This window comes from Rhinatrema bivittatum, chromosome 3 (assembly GCF_901001135.1).
Source record: "Rhinatrema bivittatum chromosome 3, aRhiBiv1.1, whole genome shotgun sequence".
Lineage (NCBI taxonomy): Eukaryota > Metazoa > Chordata > Amphibia > Gymnophiona > Rhinatrematidae > Rhinatrema > Rhinatrema bivittatum.
The window spans coordinates 14,320,775-14,342,811 of record NC_042617.1 but is presented as its reverse complement, the minus strand read 5'-3'; the positions used below and the strand labels follow the sequence as shown (position 1 = coordinate 14,342,811).

At 43.8% G+C, this 22,037-nt stretch overlaps 1 protein-coding gene across 1 annotated transcript in view; it reads right to left on the bottom strand.

The window, feature by feature from the left end:
* Window positions 1-22,037, bottom strand: part of DNAH8 (dynein axonemal heavy chain 8) — a 1,926,251-nt gene that overhangs the window by 1,682,335 nt on the left and 221,879 nt on the right. Inside the window, 1 exon segment of the mRNA XM_029592920.1 lies at window positions 5,582-5,745. Within this exon segment, the coding sequence (XP_029448780.1) occupies window positions 5,582-5,745 (164 nt within the window).

Here is a 22,037-nt window from a genome sequence, read left to right as displayed (position 1 = left end):
TCTAATTCTCAGTGGAGCACAGGACTTGGTGAGAGAGGTAACGGTGGTGGGGCCACTTGGCAATAGTGATCATAATATGATCAAATTTGATTTAATGACTGGAAAAGGAACAGTGTGCAAATCCAAGGCTCTTGTGCTAAACTTTCAAAAGGGAAACTTTGATAAAATGAGAAAAATTGTTAGAAAAAAACTGAAAGGAGCAGCTACAAAAGTAAAAAATGTCCAAGAGGCGTGGTCATTGTTAAAAAATACCATTCTAGAAGCACAGTCCAGATGTATTCCACACATTAAGAAAGGTGGAAAGAAGGCAAAACGATTACCGGCATGGTTAAAAGGGGAGGTGAAAGAAGCTATTTTAGCCAAAAGATCTTCATTCAAAAATTGGAAGAAGGATCCAACAGAAGAAAATAGGATAAAGCATAAACATTGGCAAGTTAAATGTAAGACATTGATAAGACAGGCTAAGAGAGAATTTGAAAAGAAGTTGGCTGTAGAGGCAAAAACTCACAGTAAAAACTTTTTTAAATATATCCGAAGCAGAAAGCCTGTGAGGGAGTCAGTTGGACCGTTAGATGATCGAGGGGTTAAAGGGGCACTTAGAGAAGATAAGGCCATCGCGGAAAGATTAAATGATTTCTTTGCTTCGGTGTTTACTGAAGAGGATGTTGGGGAGGTACCCGTAATGGAGAAGGTTTTCATGGGTAATGTTTCAGATGGACTGAATCAAATCACGGTGAACCTAGAAGATGTGGTAGGCCTGATTGACAAACTGAAGAGTAGTAAATCACCTGGACCGGATGGTATACACCCCAGAGTTCTGAAGGAACTAAAAAATGAAATTTCAGACCTATTAGTAAAAATTTGTAACATCATTAAAATCATCCATTGTACCTGAAGACTGGAGGATAGCAAATGTAACCCCAATATTTAAAAAGGGCTCCAGGGGCGATCCGGGAAACTACAGACCGGTTAGCCTGACTTCAGTGCCAGGAAAAATAGTGGAAAGTGTTCTAAACATCAAAATCACAGAACATATAGAAAGACATGGTTTAATGGAACAAAGTCAGCATGGCTTTACCCAGGGCAAGTCTTGCCTCACAAATCTGCTTCACTTTTTTGAAGGAGTTAATAAACATGTGGATAAAGGTGAACCGGTAGATATATTATACTTGGATTTTCAGAAGGCGTTTGACAAAGTTCCTCATGAGAGGCTTCTAGGAAAAGTAAAAAGTCATGGGATAGGTGGCGATGTCCTTTCGTGGATTGCAAACTGGCTAAAAGACAGGAAACAGAGAGTAGGATTAAATGGGCAATTTTCTCAGTGGAAGGGAGTGGACAGTGGAGTGCCTCAGGGATCTGTATTGGGACCCTTACTGTTCAATATATTTATAAATGATCTGGAAAGAAATACGACGAGTGAGATAATCAAATTTGCAGATGACACAAAATTGTGCAGAGTAGTTAAATCACAAGCAGATTGTGATAAATTGCAGGAAGACCTTGTGAGACTGGAAAATTGGGCATCCAAATGGCAGATGAAATTTAATGTGGATAAGTGCAAGGTGATGCATATAGGGAAAAATAACCCATGCTATAATTACACGATGTTGGGTTCCATATTAGGTGCTACAACCCAAGAAAGAGATCTAGGTGTCATAGTGGATAACACATTGAAATCGTCGGTTCAGTGTGCTGCGGCAGTCAAAAAAGCAAACAGAATGTTGGGAATTATTAGAAAAGGAATGATGAATAAAACAGAAAATGTCATAATGCCTCTGTATCGCTCCATGGTGAGACCGCACCTTGAATACTGTGTACAATTCTGGTCGCCGCATCTCAAAAAAGATATAATTGCGATGGAGAAGGTACAGAGAAGGGCTACCAAAATGATAAGGGGAATGGAACAACTCCCCTATGAGGAAAGACTAAAGAGGTTAAGACTTTTCAGCTTGGAGAAGAGTCGACTGAGGGGGGATATGATAGAGGTGTTTAAAATCATGAGAGGTCTAGAACGGGTAGATGTGAATCGGTTATTTACTCTTTCGGATAGTAGAAGGACTAGGGGACACTCCATGAAGTTAGCATGGGGCACATTTAAAACAAATTGGAGAAAGTTCTTTTTTACTCAACGCACAATTAAACTCTGGAATTTGTTGCCAGAGAATGTGGTTCGTGCAGTTAGTATAGCTGTGTTTAAAAAAGGATTGGATAAGTTCTTGGAGGAGAAGTCCATTACCTGCTATTAAGTTCACTTAGAGAATAGCCACTGCCATTAGCAATGGTTACATGGAATAGACTTAGTTTTTGGGTACTTGTCAGGTTCTTATGGCCTGGATTGGCCACTGTTGGAAACAGGATGCTGGGCTTGATGGACCCTTGGTCTGACCCAGTATGGCATTTTCTTATGTTCTTATGTTCTTATTTGCTAAAATTGACTACTGTAACGCCCTCCTGTTAGGCCTTCCCAATTCCACCATCCTACCGCTACAAATGTTACAAAATGCTGCGGCCCGCATCCTCACCAATACAAGAAGGTCAGATCATATCACTCCCATACTTAAAGAATTGCATTGGCTACCTGTTGCTCAAAGAATCACCTTCAAAGTACTATCATTAATACATAAGACCCTATACACCGAGAACATGACCTGGCTCAATAATGCCATTCAGTTCCGCAAACACTCCAGAACCCCTAGACCGCAACATGCAGCCACACTTCATTTACCCCCTCACAAAACTACCAGACTCGACACAACCAGAAAACATGCCTTTGCCATAGCTGGCCCCTCCTGCTGGAACAGTATGCCACGTGATCTTCGTCAGGAATTATGCCCGAAAAAATTCAAGCAAAAACTCAAAACATGGTTATTCTTAAAAGCCTTTACATAAAATACCCAACATCATATGCAGCAATTCCCCACATGCATTTCCCTGAGACTAAACTTTTGTAAATATGCATTATCCTTCTGAGTTACCTAAAGCACTCCTTTTAACACCTTTTAAATTTGACGCCTAGTTATCTATTGTACTTAATGTATTTATTCTATGTATTAATCTAATGCAATTATCTTATTACTTCAACTTCAGTTTCTCCTCAGACACCCCCTCCCTGTTTGCATTGCCATGTATCAATTTTTCCTTTGCTCTTACTTAGCGTTGTTATAATCTCCTAATGGTCTTTTCTTAAGTTGAACATTAATTGTAAAGCACTGCCGCTAATTTCTATCTGTTCTAGCGCTGCTGCTAAAATATTGTTGAATGTGAACCGACATGATGTTACTAAACGAATGGCGGTATATAAAGAACCTCAAATAAATAAATAAATAAAATAAATACTGTGTACAATTCTGGTCGCCGCATCTCAAAAAAGATATAATTGCGATGGAGACAGTACAGAGAAGGGCTACCAAAATGATAAGGGGAATGGAACAGCTCCCCTATGAGGAAAGACTAAAGAGGTTAGGACTTTTCAGCTTGGAGAAGAGACGGCTGAGGGGGGATATGATAGAGGTGTTTAAAATCATGAGAGGTCTAGAACGGGTAGATGTGAATCGGTTTTTTACTGTTTCGGATAATAGAAAGAATAGGGGGCACTCCATGAAGTTAGCATATGGCACATTTAAAACTAATCGGAGAAAGTTCTTTTTCACTCAACGCACAATTGAACTCTGGAATTTGTTGCCAGAAGATGTGGTTAGTGCAGTTAGTATAGCTGTGTTTAAAAAAGGATTGGATAAGTTCTTGGAGGAGAAGTCCATTACCTGCTATTAATTAAGTTGATTTAGATAATAACCACCGCTATTACTAGCAACGGTACCATGAAATAGACTTAGTTTTTGGGTACTTGCCAGGTTCTTATGGCCTGGATTGGCCACTGTTGGAAACAGGATGCTGGGCTTGATGGACCATTGGTCTGACCCAGTATGGCATGTTCTTATGTTCTTATGTCGCCTGGTCATGAGAAGGGCCAAGGCACACATAGCAGGCCGCATGCCCATCGGTGATGGACATAATTTTCCCTCAAGCACACGGCTTAAAGCCCGATGATAGGGGCATTGTTCAGTGTGCTGCGGGCTGAAAAATCCTCAATCTGTTTTTAAACTCGGTTCTTCTATTTTTTTTTTGTCTCTGAGGAGAGGAGCTGCTCCACGTGCGTTCCTGCTCGCGGAAAGGACAGACTGAGGAGAATCTGCCTTCCTGCACAGGAACACACGCGCAGCCGCGCAGAGCTAAGCTCTGTAACTTTGACGGGGTCACTATGCCAGTCCGGGTAGGTAGAATAAAGCCAGGAACAAAAACTCCCTGGAACCAAAGTTCTAGAAGGAGGGGGAAGAAAACCCAGGTAACACAGAGTCAAGCATATACACTGGTGGCTTCCCCTGTAACCATAGAGATAAACACACAGGTGTGGAAGGTTAAGGGTGGGACTTCCATGGAGCCAATCAGCTGACAAAGGAGGAGGAGTTTGTAGAGTATAAAAGGGACTCCCTAACCCAGCAGTTTCAGTCTCCTGCTGGGGGACTGAAGGAGAAGGACCATGCTACCTGTGGTGCTGCAAAACTGGAACTTTGGTGTGCCTGCTTAGATGGATAACTGGTGTGACTTCCAGGAAGGTGAGCTGGGAGATACAGGCTGTTTGACTGGATGTACAGACTTAAAAAGGATCTTGTTTGAGAGGCTGCCTGTGGGTGGTTGTACCTTTGGGGAAGAGTTGATATCCCAGAGGTATGGAGGGAGGTGGCAGTTAGGCCCATGGGGCCAGACTTTGGACTTTGTGAGATGGAACTTCTGAAGCTAGCCTTTGGAAATTGAGTTGCTGGCTCAGTGGGGAGGGCTTTTGCCTTCCATCCAGGCTGGGAGTGTTCAAACCCTGCCTGAGGATGTGTAATGATAAATAACCTTGAACTTCTATTTGAGTTTTTGACTGGTCAGGGATTAGACCCTGGAACTGATGCAATTGGTGGTGTACGGACCAGTTAAAGTGTCACAGTAACACCTTTGTCAAGCTCTGCCTCTGATGCCTGATGGACAGTCCCATGACAGCAAGGCTAATTTCCCTGCTATTGATGGGAAAATGTAACTATCATAATTTTCAAAAGCCATTTACTTGAGTAACTACTTTTTAAAATCAGGCCCAATATGCACAATTTTAATGCAAATCCTAGTAGCAATCATAACCACCTAGATAATTTCCCACTGAATTAGCTACAAGTATGCATGATAAAAATATGGATGTATTTTTCATCTGCTTTTTAAATGGCTAGTTGATCTTAGGTAAAACAGCAGTGGACATCTGAAAATCTAATGTACATGCTGCTTTCTTCCCCCAACTTGAAAAAACCCTCTTTTTAATCTAGCTAAAATTTTGCATGCTGTAAAAGCCCACATGTACTTTTTGTCACTTTGAGGCCAATTTTCAAAAGGGGCAATCTACCTAGGTGAATGCCTAATTAATAGGGTAAATGCATTTGAAAATTGTCCTCTGCAAGAGTAAAAAGAAAAGTTAAGATAAGACTAGCCCATTATACATAATCAATACAATTTCAAAAATGTTACTTTCATGAATTTGTTTTCAACTTACCTTTTCAATCTGTTTATACCAAATCATAAGTATATCTTCTAGCTGATGAACCATATCAATATTAGAAGATGCTGCTATCATTTCCTCAAAACACTGAAGTTTGGAAAGATCAATAGTATCAACCTTCTTTAATTCCACAGCTCCCTCTATGCTTACTCTAGCTCCTAAATATGAATTGCAAAGAAATTTACAATTTACTCACACTATGAGATCTTTACAAATAACTTGCAACTTTAGATAAGGAGTATGTTAACTTCCACAGTTTTGGGTAAGTGAAAACACAAATGGTAAATAAAGCAGTCACTTACCTATATAAGCAACTTTGCTTACCATAAACGGTGTTTCTGTAGATAGCAGGATGAATTAGCCATGCTGTCATGGGAACTGCCAATCAGGGCCCGGGAGGCAAAGCTTAAGTAGCAGAGTGTAGACTTTTTCAGACTCTGTGGCTGCATGTGTGTTCCCATGCAGGAAGGTAACAGATTCTCCTCAGTCTGTAGTTAAGCTTGAGCATAGCTGATGAAAATATGACTACCAGGGAGGTGGGTGGGTCAGCATGGCTAATTCACCCTGCTATCTACAGAAACACAGTTTATGGTAAGCAAACTTGCTTTTTCCTGTCGCTTGCAGGGCTGAATTAGCCATGCTGAAATAGGAGTCCCAAGCTCCCTATCACACTTTATCAATAACCTAGAGCGTGATGGTTAAGTGTGGTAGTCGCTTGATTAAGTAGGCAATGTGTGAAGAATCGCCTGTCCCAGCTTCGCATCTGCTGTTGACTGCTTGTCTTTGCAGTAAGAAGTGAAGGTATGGAGGGAGGACCATGTGGCCGCCTTGCAGATGTCCCCTGGTTGTACATTCCTGAGATGTGCCATGGATGTGGCCATGGCACAAACTTGATGAGCTCGTGGAAGCGAGGGAAGTAGTAAATTTCCCTTATAGCAAAACTGGATACATTGTTCGTTTAGCAACAGGCAATCCTGGGGCATTCGGGTTGAAAGAAATGAATAATTGAGATACTCGGTTCGTAGAGTGAGTTCTTCTTTTGTAATAAGCCAGTGCTTGTTTACAGTCCAAGGTGTGCAACAAATGTTCTGTCGTTTGAATGAGGTCTGGTGGGGGGGGGAAGGGTAACTCTATTGATTGAGATGGAAGGCTGGATGAGGATGCAGGAAGACCTTATTGTGATGAAATTGTAGGTATGGTTCATAATGTACTAATGCCTGCAATTCACTCACTCTACGTGCAGATGTTACTACTACTACTTTCCAGGTGAGATATTTGAGATGTGCTGACTCCATGGGTTCAAATGGTGGTAGCATTAGTTGTTCTAGAAGTACATTGAGGTTCCATGGAACTGGTGGTTCAGCTATAGGTGGTCGAAGATGCAGTAAGCCCTTGATAAACCTGGATAATAATGGGTGCTCAGCAATAGAGTGATTATTAATCGGTCGGTGATATGGGGCAATCGCGCTGAGATGAAATCTTATAGATGTTGCCAATCCAGCCTGATATACAGGTCAATCCAGTAAAGTGCCGCCACGTTTACCCCGCTTTCTACTCACTTTCTGGCCGCGTTAGCCCTTCCTGCGATCCACAATCCCCTTTAACCTACTCTTACCACGTCCTTAAATCCCCGGGTAACCCCTTCCACACGCGGTATGTATATTACATGTAAACAATCGCATTAGCTATTCCCTACCATCCAGTAACACGCGCCCCGCCTATCGCTTTTTTACCCTGCCGTTTTGCTGCACATTTAACCTGCTAACTTACCGCCTACCCTTACCCCTGCGTTAGAGGCAGGGGTAAGGGTAGGCGGCAAACTTTCCCCTAACCCCCGCTCACCTGCCCTGGCTGTGTCCATGGGTTCTGGTCTCCGGGGCAGCCCCAGTCCTCTCCCCTCCTCCCAAAGCAACAAAAGCGAAAAAATCTAAAAAGCAAAAAAAAAAGTTGCAGGGGAGAGAGGACGGGCAATCCTACGCTCGGGATTGCCAGTCCCCTCTCCCCTCCTCCCGAAGCAAGGAGCGAAAAGCAGCCTTGCTCCGGGAGGAGGGGAGAGAGGGCTGGCAGTGTAAAGAGACTTATTTTTGCAGCCCCCCTCCGAAGACGGACATCAGCGAGGACGACCACGGCTCCCATCCCCTGCCTCCAGCTGCCTGCGAAGATAGACGCCTGCACGGGCAAAAGCAGCCCCTGTGCTTGCAATTGGGCCGCTCAAGGCGTGACATCACGACGTTTGGCGTCACGGCATGTGCCGTCGCATCTTGAGCGGCCCAATTGCAAGCACAGGGGCTGCTTTTGCCCATGCAGGCATCTATCTTCGCAGGCAGCTGGAGGCAGGGGAGCCGCAGTCGTCCTCGCCGATGTCTGTCTTCGGAGGGGGGCTGCAAAAATAAGTCTCTTTACACTGCCAGCCCTCTCTCCCCTCCTCCCGGAGCAAGGCTGCTTTTCGCTCCTTGCTTCGGGAGGAGGGGAGAGGGGACTGGCAATCCCGAGCATAGGATTGCCCATCATCTCTCCCCTCTCTCTTGCTGCTTTTTTTTCGATTTTTCCGCTTTCGTTGCTTGCTTCGGGAGGAGGGAAGAGAGGGCTGACAATCCCGAGCGTCAGAACTGTCCACTTCCTGGTACCTGTCATTTGAAATGACAGATACCAGCGTGTCCATGAAGCGTTAGGCCCGCGCACCCAGGTTACTGCATAGGTGCTGTACAGCGCTCTATACAGTAAAATAGGTTGCGCTTCACGGACACTTCTTAGACGCAGCCTGCATTTGCAAGCTATTTACATACAGGATTGAGCGGTAGGTGAGCTGGACTGCGTGCGGCAACCGCAGGTGCACCGGGCACTAATGCAGCTCTTCCTACCACTCGTTACTGGATTGACCTGATAGTGAATGGAGATAATCTAATAAGAGGGTTGGTGAACAGTCAATGGGTGGAACACCAGTTAGAATAACGGTTCCATTTGAATGTATAACTGTGTCTAGTAGATGGTTTCCTTGATTCTAGGAGTATCGCTTGTGCTACTGTGTAAATTCCTTGTGCCGTTAGTAGTGCCCATTCAATCTCCATGCAGTCAGATGGAGGGAGGAATGGAGTGGATGGATGAGCACTCCACCATCCTGAAGTAGAAGATCTGGTTGGTCTGGAAGTCTAATTGGGTTGTTGATCAACAGATGTAAGAGATAACTGTACCACAGTTGTCTGAGCCAGGCTGGGGCAATGAGGATCCTTTGGCTGTTGTCCAATATGCATTTTTTTGAAGTGTCCTAGTGATTAGTGGAATCGGTGGAAAGGCATATAGAAGATCTGTCTACCATGGTATTAGGAAGGCATCCTGGGCGAGTCATGATGAGCTCGGTTGAATCGAGCAAAATTGTGGAAGTTGTGTGTTCGCTTCGATCGTTGGGTTCCCCAACGATCAAAGATTTGCAGAGTCACTTCTGGGTTGAGTGACCATTCGTGCAGGTGGAAAATGCAACTTAACCTGTCCGCTCTGGTGTTTGCTAGTCCCAGCAGGTAGGTCGCTTGAAGATGGATGGAGTGCCTTTGTGCATGATGAAAGATTTGCAGAACTTCCCTGCAGAGGGACCATGAACCGGACACACCTTGCTTGTTTAAATAAAACATTGCCACTTGATTGTCGGTATAAATCATGACGTGCCAACCTTGCAGGTGTTTCTGAAAGGTTGTTAGGGCATTGTGTATCGCTCTTAGTTCCAGGAGATTGATCTGCAGATTTTGTTCTGTCAGTGTCCATAGACATTGTGTTTCCCAGAGGTCTAGATGTGCTCCCCAACCTTTACGGGATATATCTGTCATGAGGACTGCATTGTACTGTGCAGGACTGAATAGGGCTCCTTTGTCTAACATGTGTTCTAGGAGCCACCACTCTGTCCTTCTTCATTTGAAACATCAGCATTACACGTTTTTGCAATGGCTCCACATGCTGTTTCCACTGTCGTTTAAGACCCCACTGCAAAAGTCTCATGTGAAATTTGCTGCCACCATGTGACCCAAGGCTGCCAGAATGTTTCGAGCTGTTGGGTGTTGAATATTTAGTGACCACAGGAGAGAACATTATCTTCCTGTCCTCTGGAAGGAATGCTCTTGTGCAAATGGTGTCCAGGCAAGCTCCTATGAAGTGTAGAACTTGTGTAGGTTGTAACGTGGATTTTGGGTAGTTGATGAGCAACCCCAATCTCTGGAGGCAACTGATTGCTCTGGTGAGATTCCTTAATAGAATCGGTTCCAACACTACTATCCACCAATTGTCCAGATATGGAAAAACTGTCAGACCTTGTCGAAGGTGGGCCACCACTACATAACTTGGTGAATACCCTAGGCGCTGCTGATAGACCAAAGGGAAGAACCTTGTATTGGTAATGTTTGTAATATTGAAAACAAAGGTATTGCCAAGAGGATCGGTGGACTGGAATGTGTAAGCATCCTTCAGATCTATCGAACACATCCAGTCCTTGGGTTGTAATAATGGAAGGATGGACTTCAGAGAAACCATCTCGAATTTTTCCCAAACTATCAATTTGTTCAAGTCCCTTAGGTCCAGGATAGGTCAGTTCCCCCAGATTTCTTTGGAATTAGGAAGTAAGGGGAATAAAAGCCCTTGTTTCGGTCCACTCGAGGACATACCAGATAGCCCCCCCTGATGGTGCAGATCTCGTGGGCTAGTTTAAAAACTCTTCTATACCATCGTTAAGTTAGTTAACCATTATAACAGTTTACAGTAAGGCATGATGAAAAAAGAATGAGTGGTATAGATTACAACTTAAATCATGTGCCATCTCAGTACAGTAACAATTTAATTTAATAATGTGTGTAATTTAAGCTTGAATTATTAGGAACATATTATGCGGACTGTAACATTAATATACTTTTGTATGTTACAATTAACAGTTTAAAGTTTGTTGCGTCCTTATCAATCAGCTGTTCTTTTCCTTCACTTTATCTTTATAAAAAGTTTGTTTAAATAGCCAGGTTTTCAGGTTGGTTTTGAATATTTTCAAATTTTTCTGTAGCCTTAATTTGAGTGGCATGGTGTTCCATAGCACAGGGCCAGCCAGTGACAGTGCTCTTTCCCTTACTTGCATGAGGCACACTGTTTTAACAGAGGGGACAGTTAGTAAAGCCTTATTAGCAGATCTCAAGTTTCTTTGCAGGATATATACTCATAGTGCAGTGTTGAGCCAGTCGGCTTTTTCATCATTGATTAGTTTATGAATTATAAAGCCTTGTATTGTATTGTTCAATTGGGAGCCAGTGTAATTCGGCTAGTGTTCCTGTAATGTGTTCTTTTTTTTTTTTGCCAGTTAATATTCTAGCAGCTGAGTTTTGTAATATTTGTAGTGGCCGCAATGTGGATTGTGGTAGTCCTAATAGTAGGGAGTTACAGTAATCAGTGCTTGCGAATATCAATGCCTGTAGGACTGTGCAGAAGTTTAGTGTTAGAGGTTTTAGTCTTCTCAAGATCATTAGTTTTGCATATCCTTTTATTTTCAATGATATGTGTTTCATGTTTAGCTCAGGGTCAGTTATTACTTCTAGGTTCCTTACTTTAGATGTTAGCATAGCAGCTTGGGTATTTTTGAAAGTGGGTGTTGTATGTGGTGTGTGTTTTTACATTCAAGGTGTAAGAATTCTGTTTTGTCGATGTTTATTACTAGAGCCATCTGATTTAAGAGCTGTTTCATTGTTTCTTCAACAGTGTTTACAATGGGTAGCAATAGCTGTATATTATCTGCGTATATGTAATGTAGTATTCCAAGTCCTGCTAGTAGGTGACATATTGGGAGGAGATAAATGTTAGTGTTGTCGACAGGGCTGACCCTATGGGACACCGGTTATCAGTGAGACTTTGTCTGAGAGTATGTTTTTGATTTGAACTTTAAAACATCTATTTAGGTAATCCTCAAACCATTTTAATGTTTTATTAGTGAGTCCTATTTAAGTCTAAGTAGTATTTTGTGGTTTACCATGTCAAATGCTGCAGAGAGATCTAATAAAACCAGAATGTAGTGTGTTCCTGTATCAAAACCTCTTATCTGATAAAGCTAATAGAGTTTCAGTACTGTAATGTTTGCGAAAACCATGTTGTGTTGGGTAAAATATGTCATTACTTTCAATGTGATTTGACACTTGTTTTTGTACTGTTTTTTCAATTAGCTTGGCTAATAGGGGTAAGTTTGAGACTGGTCTATAGTTTAGATTTATGGGGTCAAGGTTCTTTTTCTTAATTATTGGTTTGATTATAGCTCCCTTCAATGCATCCGGCATTACTCCTTCATCTAGTGAGAGGTTGATCTTTGTTAGTGTTGGGCCTATTGATTTAGCTAGCTTTTTTAGTTCTGTAATGGGAATGGTGTCAATTGCATGGGTGGCAGGGTTCCTTTGATTTATCATTATCTCAACTTCAGCATGTGAAACCTCTTCAAATTCTGACCAGTTATTAACGTCTTTAGTAGGCATCTTAATCTCATGTTTTGTAAAGTTAGGGATTTTTTTCTTTAAAGAATTGCACTACCTCATTACATTGGTTCTCTTGTAGGGTTACTTGGTTGTGTGTATTGTCGTTTGTTTTCTTTTTACTATGTTAAATAGGGTTCTGGGGTTATTTGAGAATTTTTCTATTTTTGAGCTGTATAATTTTTTTTGGTGTTTAAGATTGTTTTCTTGTAGTATGCTAGCTTTCTGTATTTTGTTAAATTCAGAGGTTTTGTTTTTCCATTCTTTTTCTTTTTCTAAGGCTTCGTTTTATTTCTTTGATTTGCTCAGTATACCATGGGTTATTTAACTTTGGTTCTTTGTGGGTTTAATTCATTAGCCAAAGTGTTGGTTTTGTTTAACCAGTCCGTTGTTGCGTTGTAACTATTAGCGTAATTTATGTGCATTAGTTCTTCAATTAGTTTGTTTTAAGTATATCAGTGTTGAAAGGAGGATGGTATGTGAATTTGGCTGGTTTTGAGTTTTGTTTTTCTATTAGTCTTGTAAGCTTGATTCTGGAGTTAATGAGGAAGTTGTCTGACCATGGGATTTGTGTGTATTCAGTGTTTGTTTTCTAGAATGCTGCTGTTGATGAATGTAAAATCTAACGAGTGGCCAGCTTTATGTGTTTTATCTGTGATCAGTTTGAAACCTAATGCCATCATTATTTGGGGGTGCAGAGTTTTCAAGCCCTGAGGTGTTAGATGTGGAAGTCGGGGATTGGTGACAAACTGAAGTTGATATCCATTCTTCACTATTTCTAGTACCCACTGATCCGATGTTATGGACTCCCAGGCAGAGAAGCGAGTTGTGATTTCTTCCTGGAGGTGCTTCTGTTGAGGGTGGTGGTGGCCTGGTCCTTAGACTGTGAGGACTTTACTGGGACCATTGCTTGTTGCAGTTGTCTTTGCGACTGTGCTTTTCCCCTCCTCCACTAGTGTTGTGGAGGAGGATGAATCTGTCTTTGATATGTAGGATACGTCAGCATTCGAACGGATTGATAATTCCTATACGGTCATCTAGAGAAGGGTTGTCTACGAGCCGTTTGATAGTATCTTTTGGAAGATGTTGGTGTTAAGGATTGTACTGCAAGAGCTTGATCCTTTAACTTGCTGACTGTATCATGAAAACACTCACAGAACAAGTTATCTCCCATACAAGGAAGATTAGCTAACTTCTCATGTAAGTCATCTCAGATAGCACTGGCTTTTAACCAAGCCAGTCTGCATGCTGCTATTGCTGTGGCTGATGCTCGAGGAATTTTCAAATCCTTCATAGACTGCCCTAAGCAGATGACGTGAACATTCTTCCATATCTAAAATAGAAGGAATGGTATCGCCAGTCGAGGTAAACATTCCCTTGGTTGCCTGAATACATTCATACATGTACTGGACCATGTAGAATTGATGAATGCAAGCTGTTAGCATAGCATTTTGGTAGATCCGCTTCGCAAAATCTAAGCATTTATTATCCTTGCCAGGGGGGCTGGAGGCATGTGTTTGACTTTTTAGATCTTTGTAACGCTGATTCTACAACAATAGTCATGTGGTAGCTGTGGAGTGGAATATGTAGAAGGCTTTTGTTAAATTTTCAAGTCCGTTTTTCGAGATACCGCTGAGACTGTGAATGGTGTCTCCCATGATTTCTGAAGAACACAATGTAAGACATTTTATTTATTTAACATTTTTTATATACCGACAACCATATCGGTGTACAATGAAACTCAAAACAGGTAGGCAGAGCCTTTACATGGAACATTAACTATAAAATTTGAATTAAAAAGGTATAACTGGAAGACTTAGAGGAAACAAAATGGTAGGCAGGGCAATTCCTAGAACAGTAGCTATAAAATTAGAGAAAGGTATTTAAAAAAAAAAAATACAGAAAACACAGGTTTTATAATTATGAACTATATGTACAAGATATTTACAAGGGAAATCAAACAGTCTTATGGAAAAGTTTTATACATTATGTGGATGGAGTAGCGGGAGGGTAGGCTTGTTGGAAGAGCAGAGTTTCTAGTGGTTTTTTGTGTGGTTTTTTTGGTTTTTTTTTTTAATTTTGGGGTGGATGTTTCCATGTGGAGATCTGGAGGGAGAAAGCTCTATTCATAGTATATTTTAGCTTGTAGGGTTTGATAGAGGGGGAGCGGAGTGTTCCTTGGAGGGCAGGACGTGTGGATCTGGTGGATGTGCGAGGAAGGAGTGGGGGCAGAGCCAATTGTAGTTTTCATTGGCGATACTTTTGTGAATCAGAAAGAGTTTTGAACAGGATACGAGATTGGATTGGTAGCCAGTGGAGATCAAAGAGGGTAGGAGTGATATGATCTCTTTTTCTAGTGTTGGTAAGGATACGTGCAGCAGTGTTTTGTAGGAGTTGTAAAGGTTTGGTGTGGCTGGAAGGGAGGCCGAGTAGGGAGAGCATTACAGTAATCGATCTTGGAGAGGATGATAGATTGGAGTACTGTGTGAAAATCTGAGAAGTGCAGGAGGGGTCTGAGTTTTCTGATTTGTAGTTTAAAATAGCAGTCACTTAAGATGGCTTTGATTTGGGGTTTGAAGGAGAGTTGATTATCAAGACTAACACCAAGGTTGCAGATGTGTGGGTGGAAGGTGGTGGAGTAGGATGGAGGGGAAGGGCGGGGTAGTTTAGTGGAAATGAGTTTGGTCTTTTGGGGGTTGAGAGCAAGGTGCATGTCAGTGAGTAGTTTGTTGATGGTAGTAAGGCATGATTCCCAGTTTTGGAGGGCTGAGTTAAGAGTCAGAGAAAGGGAAGAGGATTTGCACATCTGCGTAGATGAAGTGTGTGATGCAAAGATTAGTGAGGAGGGTGGTGAGAGGAAGCATGTAAATGTTAAATGAGAGAGAGGAGCCCTGGGGAACGCCCTGATCCAGTTTAATGGCATCAGATTCGTGGTTGTCTAGGAGAACTGTAAATTGGTGATTTTGTAGATATGATTTAAGCCAGGAGAGTGCAACTCCAGTGATGCCAATACTGTTTAGGATGGTGTGGTTAACAGTATCGAAAGCTGCAGAGATGTCTAACATGGCTAGGAGGTACCAGTCAGTTCCCTTGATGGTGTCAGTAAGAGAGGAGTAAAGGTTTGGTGCTCAGGTGCTTTTGAAAACCATGTTGTGTTCAATATAGTCAGAAAGGCAAGAGTTAACAAGCTTTTCTAGGGTTTTAGCGAGGAGGGGAAGGTTGGAGATGGGTCTGAAATTAGAGAGGGTGGTGGGGTCAAGATTGGGTTTTTAAGGATAGGTTTAACTACTGCATGCTTGAGTGGGTTGGGAATAATGCCTTGTTCTAGTGAGCAGTTCAGTAGGATAGAAAGGGGTTTGGAATGGAAATAAGGAGTTTAGAGGGGATGTTTTCTATTTCCAGGGTGGAGGATGACAAGGTAGATGGGAACGAGTTGAGGAGGGGTAGGTTCAGATTATTGGGATTAGGTGAGAATTGTGCAGTGAGGGAGGAGACTTTTCTTTTAAAGAACAGAGCCAGTTCATTGCAGTGGTTCTTAGAGGTGGGGGATTTGGGTATGTGCTGAGGAAGAGTTGGTAAGGTTTGAGATCAATGAAAAGAGGGCTCTGGGGTTGTGTTGGAAACCATATATTTTTTTTGGAATAGTATTCTCGTTTAGTGACAAGAATGGTGTTTCTGTATTCATGCATAAGCTGGTGGTAGGTTGTCTTGTGTGCTGGGGAGGGGAGTTTGCGCCAGCATCGTTTGGCCTTTCTAAGGCGGGACTTGAGGTTTATAAGTTCAGGTGAGAACCAGGGTTTTTTATTTGGATGGGTAGCTTTGATAGTTTTTGTCATGATGGGGCAGAGTATTGGCAATGTTTAGGGTAAGGTTGTTCCAGGATGAAAAGGCATTGTCTGGAGATGAGATGTCGAGTTGGTTGGTGAGGGAAGAACAGGCCTGAGAGAAGCGTTTCTTCTCTTCAGCACTGGCAGTGTTTAGGAGCGGCAGCAGCTGGCAAGGCCTGCGCAGTCGGCACTTAAGCCCGTCTGGGTAAGGCCTTTTAATTTCCACACTTACCCCTCATGGGCTCCCCGCCGACCACGAGGCAGGTCCCAAGGTCCTCCGCTCCTTTCCAGCCGTCCTCCACCTCCACGAGCCCAGACGCAGCAACCAATCGGCCTCCAAGCGCCATGACTGACGTCATCCGGGCATCCCAGGAACATTTAAATCTTCGCTCCTCCCGGCGTATGTAGGCTCCCCTGGTGTATCGAAGATCTTTAAGAGGCCCAAAGTTTCCGCCCTGGGCTCTGGTAACTTCTGCACTTCCAATTTTAAAATGGCTCCCATCTTTTCTACAAACTTTGGGTAAGAAAAATCCTCCGGGGGAGAGTACAATTCAGATGGCTTCTCTGGCAGATCTGAAGGGTAGCCTGTGGATGAGGAAGGCGAAGATTGTGACACTACTGATTCCCCTTGTGAGGAGTGAGCTGGAGATAAAGGCTGTGGTTGTATTGGGACAGGTCTGTTCTACCGGCTGTTCTGTCGGTTCCCGTGGGCTAGATTTTTCTTCTGGTGTCAAAGGAAATGAAGACTGCAGCGTTTTGAAGAATCCTGCAAGGGATTGTGAGATCCCAGAATGCTTTTTGGTTTGGGCTGGCATCGGAGGGCATCTATGAGACATGCCCAATGGTGGCGGGCTGTGCAGTGGCTGGACAGACTGTGGGGTGGGAGGTCTCGTAGTATATCCTATTAACTGTTTAGTTTGATTCCCCGATTTGTCGTCCAGAGGACTCCCTGTCCGTAGACTTTGAGAGGGAACGAGATGAATTAGAAGATGAAATTGGTATTCGCCTCTCCGAAGGTCTTGACCTTCCTGTTTGATTAGAGGAAGATGAAGCTGGTGATTTGTCTCCAGTGTAATCTGAGGAGCAGTGACATTTACACCCGTAAACTTGTCTGGAGGAGGAAGAACTCTTATTATGATGTTTTGACCTCTTTCGTCTATGCGAATATTCACTATCCATTGTAGAATCCCTACTGGATATTGAGCGCTTTGAAGATGTATGTATTCTGCCCGCCGAGGATTCTTTCATGCCTCGATCAGGGTTCTATGTGCTTTGAGCTGTCTTCGTACTTGATTCAGTCCTGGAAGGAGTCCTAAGACCTAGCGTAACTTACTCGGTACCGGCTCCGTAGACTGTTGCACCAGCGTTCGCTTATGCAGCGCCGACTCTGATCCCGTCGGCGCCAGCCTCGGAGTTCTCTGTTCTGGTCAGCACCAGTCTTTTCAGTGCTGGCTCCAGCCCCAACTGCGCCGGTCTCTTCAGCACCAGTTCCGCTCTCAGCGCCGGCTCCTGCGTCATGGATGCCATCTCCATTGCTCTCGGCGCTGGATTCAATGCTCGCGGCAACAGCTCTGGCCTTTTTAGACCCATCGAGCGGTGCCTTTTCCTCTATGTTACTTGCGTCGGGCGGGCTTTGTTCCGATCGGGAATCTGCCCTCTGCGTTGATGAATCCCAATGCACACGGACCCAGTCATGCAATCGTCGGCGCCATCTTTTTTTTGAGTTGAGGGTGAATATTCCCTCGAAACGGGGTTTTGTTCCATGACCTTACCTCCGGTCCTGGAGGCTTGTTGGTCCCACGACGAGGTCCTTCTCTTCTGGGGTGGCGCCCGCGACGCCGGCCCCCAGTGAAGAATGAGTCGTCTAAGGCCTATTTGTGAGCTTGAGTTCCATCATCCTGTAGGCCCTATGACACCGGGCTCGCAGGGACATCCATCCACAAAAATCACAATCTGACTGATTATGATCCAGTCCCTAACAGCGATCATGTCCGGTGACGAACATGATCTTACCGCAGGGACACTGTTTGAATCCTGAAGGCTTTTTTGACTTTTTTTTTTAAACCTGTGAGGAGAATATGGCTCCACATGCAGAAAAAACAGACTGAGGAGAATCTGTTACTTTCCTACTCGCACAGCCACAGTCTAAAAAAAGTCTACACTCTGCTACTTAAGCTCCACCTCCTGGGCCCTGATTGGCAGTTCCCATGACAGCATGGCTAATTCAGCCCTGCTATCGACAGGAAACTACACTCTCACGACAAGTTCACAAGAACTTAAGAAATGCCATGTTCACTCCAGACAAGGTTCATGAAACCCAACATCCTGTCTCAGACAATGGACAATCCAGGTCACAGGATCCCAAAAGGATAAAGCAAAATTGCTTACCTTATAATAGGTGTTATCCCAGGACAGCAGGACGTCACTCTCATATATGGGTGACATCACTGACGGAGCCCTATTCCGGAAAACTTTGTCAAAGTTTCTAGAAACTTTTGACTGGCATCCTGAGCCTACTGAGTATGCCCAGCATGCCATGATTCCTCGAGCCACAGGGGTCTCCCTTCAGTCTCGTTTGTAGCAATTAGCGTTAGCCAAAAATAAAATAAAACATATCTGACCCACCTCCACAGGGTGGCGGGTGGGTTTCGTGAGGACTACATCCTGCTGTCCTGGGATAACACCTATTACAAGGTAAGCAATTTTGCTTTATCCCAGGACAAGCAGGATGCTAGTCCTCACATATGGGTGATTAGCAAGCTACAGGCTGAGTCATCTTTGTATTGGACCAACAGCTTACAACTTGTGCAACAGGCACAACAACTGGTGTACTGTTGGGGGAAAAATGAGGCAGCCTGAAATCACGAAAGGTTGGGATCATACTAGAAACAAGTTCTTTAAGACAAATTGTCCATAGGCTGAATCTTGTCATCCTTCCTTGTCAAGACAGTAGTGAGCCGCAAAGGTGTGAAGGGAATTCCATGTTGCAACTTTACATATGTCAACTATTGGCATTGAATGATAGTGTGCTACTGAGGTTGACATTGCTTTTACTGAGTGAGCCTTTACTCGCCCCTGGAGAGGAAGGCCTGCTTTTTCATAACAATTGTTAATCTGCAAGCCAATTATATAGTTTGCTTGCCTACTGCTTTACCCGATTTGTTTGGATCAAAAAACAGAGCTGGGTGGATTTCCTATGGGCCGTAGTGTGATCTAAATGTTTGTTTTATATACCGATATTAGTATGCAAACATCATACCAGTTTACATTACAACTGAAAGATCGAAAGTACAATGAACAGGGAAAAGGGAGAGGGTCTCTAATCAAAGTGAAAAGTAAGAGGAAAGTGCAAACAGTGACCCAGTAAACTGGGTACATTTTCCACTGGAGTAACATACACAATAAATCCTCTGTATGTATAACATATATATACAAGGGTCTTAGGGAGAAGTTATGCAAGCACACATTTACAGTCCAAGGTGTGTAAAGCCCTCTCCTTGAGAGTGTGGTTTTGGGAAGAAAGTAGGCAAGATGATGGATTAATTCAAGTGGAATTCTGTAACTACCTTGAAGAAATTTTGGATGTGTACAGAGTACCACTCAATTGTGTAGGGTGAGTATGTGACAAGTGCTTGTAACTTGCTAACCCTTTGTTCTGCACTCGTGGAAGGCCATGAGCATGGCCCCCTACCTTGCCTGCGATGGCAACCCACCGCGGGAACTCCAGGGGAAACCCCTGACCCAATGCCCATCGCTTCGGCGTAGGCTCCCGCTCTGGCCACCAGGTGGGGAGCCATCCCAGCTCCTCCCTCGCGGCATCCTGCAGCATTTCCTCCACAGAGGAAATCAAAGATGGCCACCGCCATCTTTAGGTGCAAGGCTGCGCCTCCTCATTAGACTTAAAGGGACATGATCCCTTTAACCAGGTTCAGCTGTTTCCTATGAGCCAGAGCAGAGGAAGTATAAAAGGAGACTTCCTCTGCTCATTCCTTGACTTGGCAACTTCCGTGGTTGGTCAGGTCTACTTGCTTCGGTGAGTTCTTGTGCTTTGGATCCTTGTTGTCTCGTCTTGGTGTTCCTGACCTCAGATTGGCAAGTGGTGATCCCTTGGTGTGTGACCTCAGACTGGTAAGTGACGACCCTATGGCACTTGACCTTGGACTTCTTCTTGACCATAGTCTCCAAGGGCCCACCTAAGTCCCAGCGGCCCAGATCCCTACAGGCTCCTCCTGGGGGGACTGCAGACTTCCAGTAGCGAAGACATACTTCCTTTCCTTGATGTCACGACTCTTCGTCTGTCTCCAGTGCCGAGGGTCAGCTGGTCATGTCTTCTGTTCCTGCCGCGCAACCTAAGATCATCCTCCCATCGGCTCAAGGGTTCACAAGCCTGAGCATAATACCCTTCTCACAGATTTGATGGCTATTAAGAAAATAGTCTTCCAAGTGAGAAAGTTAACATCACAGGGCTCCATGGGTTCAAAAGGAGAACGCATGAGCCTCGTTAAGACTACATTTAGGTCCCATTCTGTGGTCGGTGTGGGGGTATAAGCTGAATTAAACCTCTCATAAACCTACTAATGAGGGGCTGCACTGATATTGGTGCATCTCCGATGGTATTGTGATAAGCTGAGATTGCACTTAAATGTACTCTTACAGATGAGGTCTGGAGACCAGAGTCTGAGAGGTGCCATAGATAGTCTAGTAAAGATGATGTAGTGCAGGAAAAAGGGTCAAGACTGTTTTGTGTGCACCACGTGGTAAACCGTTGCCATTTAGCTTGATAGTTCTTTCGTGTGGAGGGTTTACATGAAGCTACAAGCACTTGAGACATTAGTTGAAAGACTGAGAGGTTGTAGCATCAAGCTTTCAACATCCACACTGTGAGGGATAGGGATTGAAGGTTGGGATGACACAACCTGCCCTGATCCTGAGTTATGAGATTGGGTGCTGTGCCCAGGCAAATTGGGTCTCTGATCGAGAGATCTGAGTATTGGAAACCATACTTGTCAAGGCCAGTATGGTGCTATGAGTATCATGGACCCTTTGTCCTGTTGTAGCTTCACTAGGGTTTTGGTTATCGGGGGGATATGCATATAGAAGACCTGAATTCCAGTGGAGAGCAAAGGCATCCCTGGGTAAGCAGTTTCTCTGTGTAGGAAGCAATAATTGTCCACTTTGTAATTCAGTTGTGATGCAAAGAGGTCTACTGTTGGTTGGCCCCAATGTTAAAAGATCTTGGTCACCACTTCTGGATTCAGAGATCACTCGTAAGGTTGGCATTGACGACTGAGGCGATCCACCACCAAGTTGTGAATGCCTGCTCAATATGTGGCCTGTAGAAACATTGTGTTAGGGCCCAGTCCCAAATCTGTGCTGCTTCTTGACAAAGGAGATACAAGCCCATACCACATGGCTACTGTGTCTGTATCAGAACAGTCTTGTGGGAAAGGCAGTCCTTGAATGCATGCAGCACATAACATATAGCTCGCAGTTCTAGCAAGTTTATCTGAAAGGTAGCTTCGAGTTTTGTCCAAGTACCTTGAGTCTGCAGATGGCCAATGTGTGCTCCCCACCCTAAGGTGGATGCATCTGTAGTTAACATCACTTGTGTAATTGATTGTTGAAAAGGTAGGCCTGTGAGCAAGTTGTCCATGTTTGTCCACCATAGGAGCAAGGACCATAGTTACTGAGTTACTTGAACTGGATAAGACAGTGGTTGAATGGCTTGTATCCATTGGTTTCTGAGTGTCCACTGAGTGAGTCTCATGGCTAATCTGGCCATAGGAGTGACGTGAACTGTGGAGGCCATGTGACCCAGAAGAGTGAGGCATTGATGAGCTGTCATCTGTGTCCATGCGCATGGAAAGTCTGCTAATGATGCGAGTCTGTGCACAGTCTCTTGGAAGGAAAGCTTTTGCTGTTATGGTGTTTAATTCTGCTCTGATGAATTACAACAGATGAGATGGTGTGAAGTGGGATTTCTGGTAGTTGATGAGGAATCCCAACAAATTGAGTAGTTGTTGTGAGCTTGAGAGAGTTGAGAGCTCCTTGTCTTGTTTGGCTTCTGAGCCAATCGTCCAGGTAAGGAAAAACGTACAATCCTTCCTTGTGCAAGTGGGCAGCTGCCACTGCTAGGCAATTTGTGAA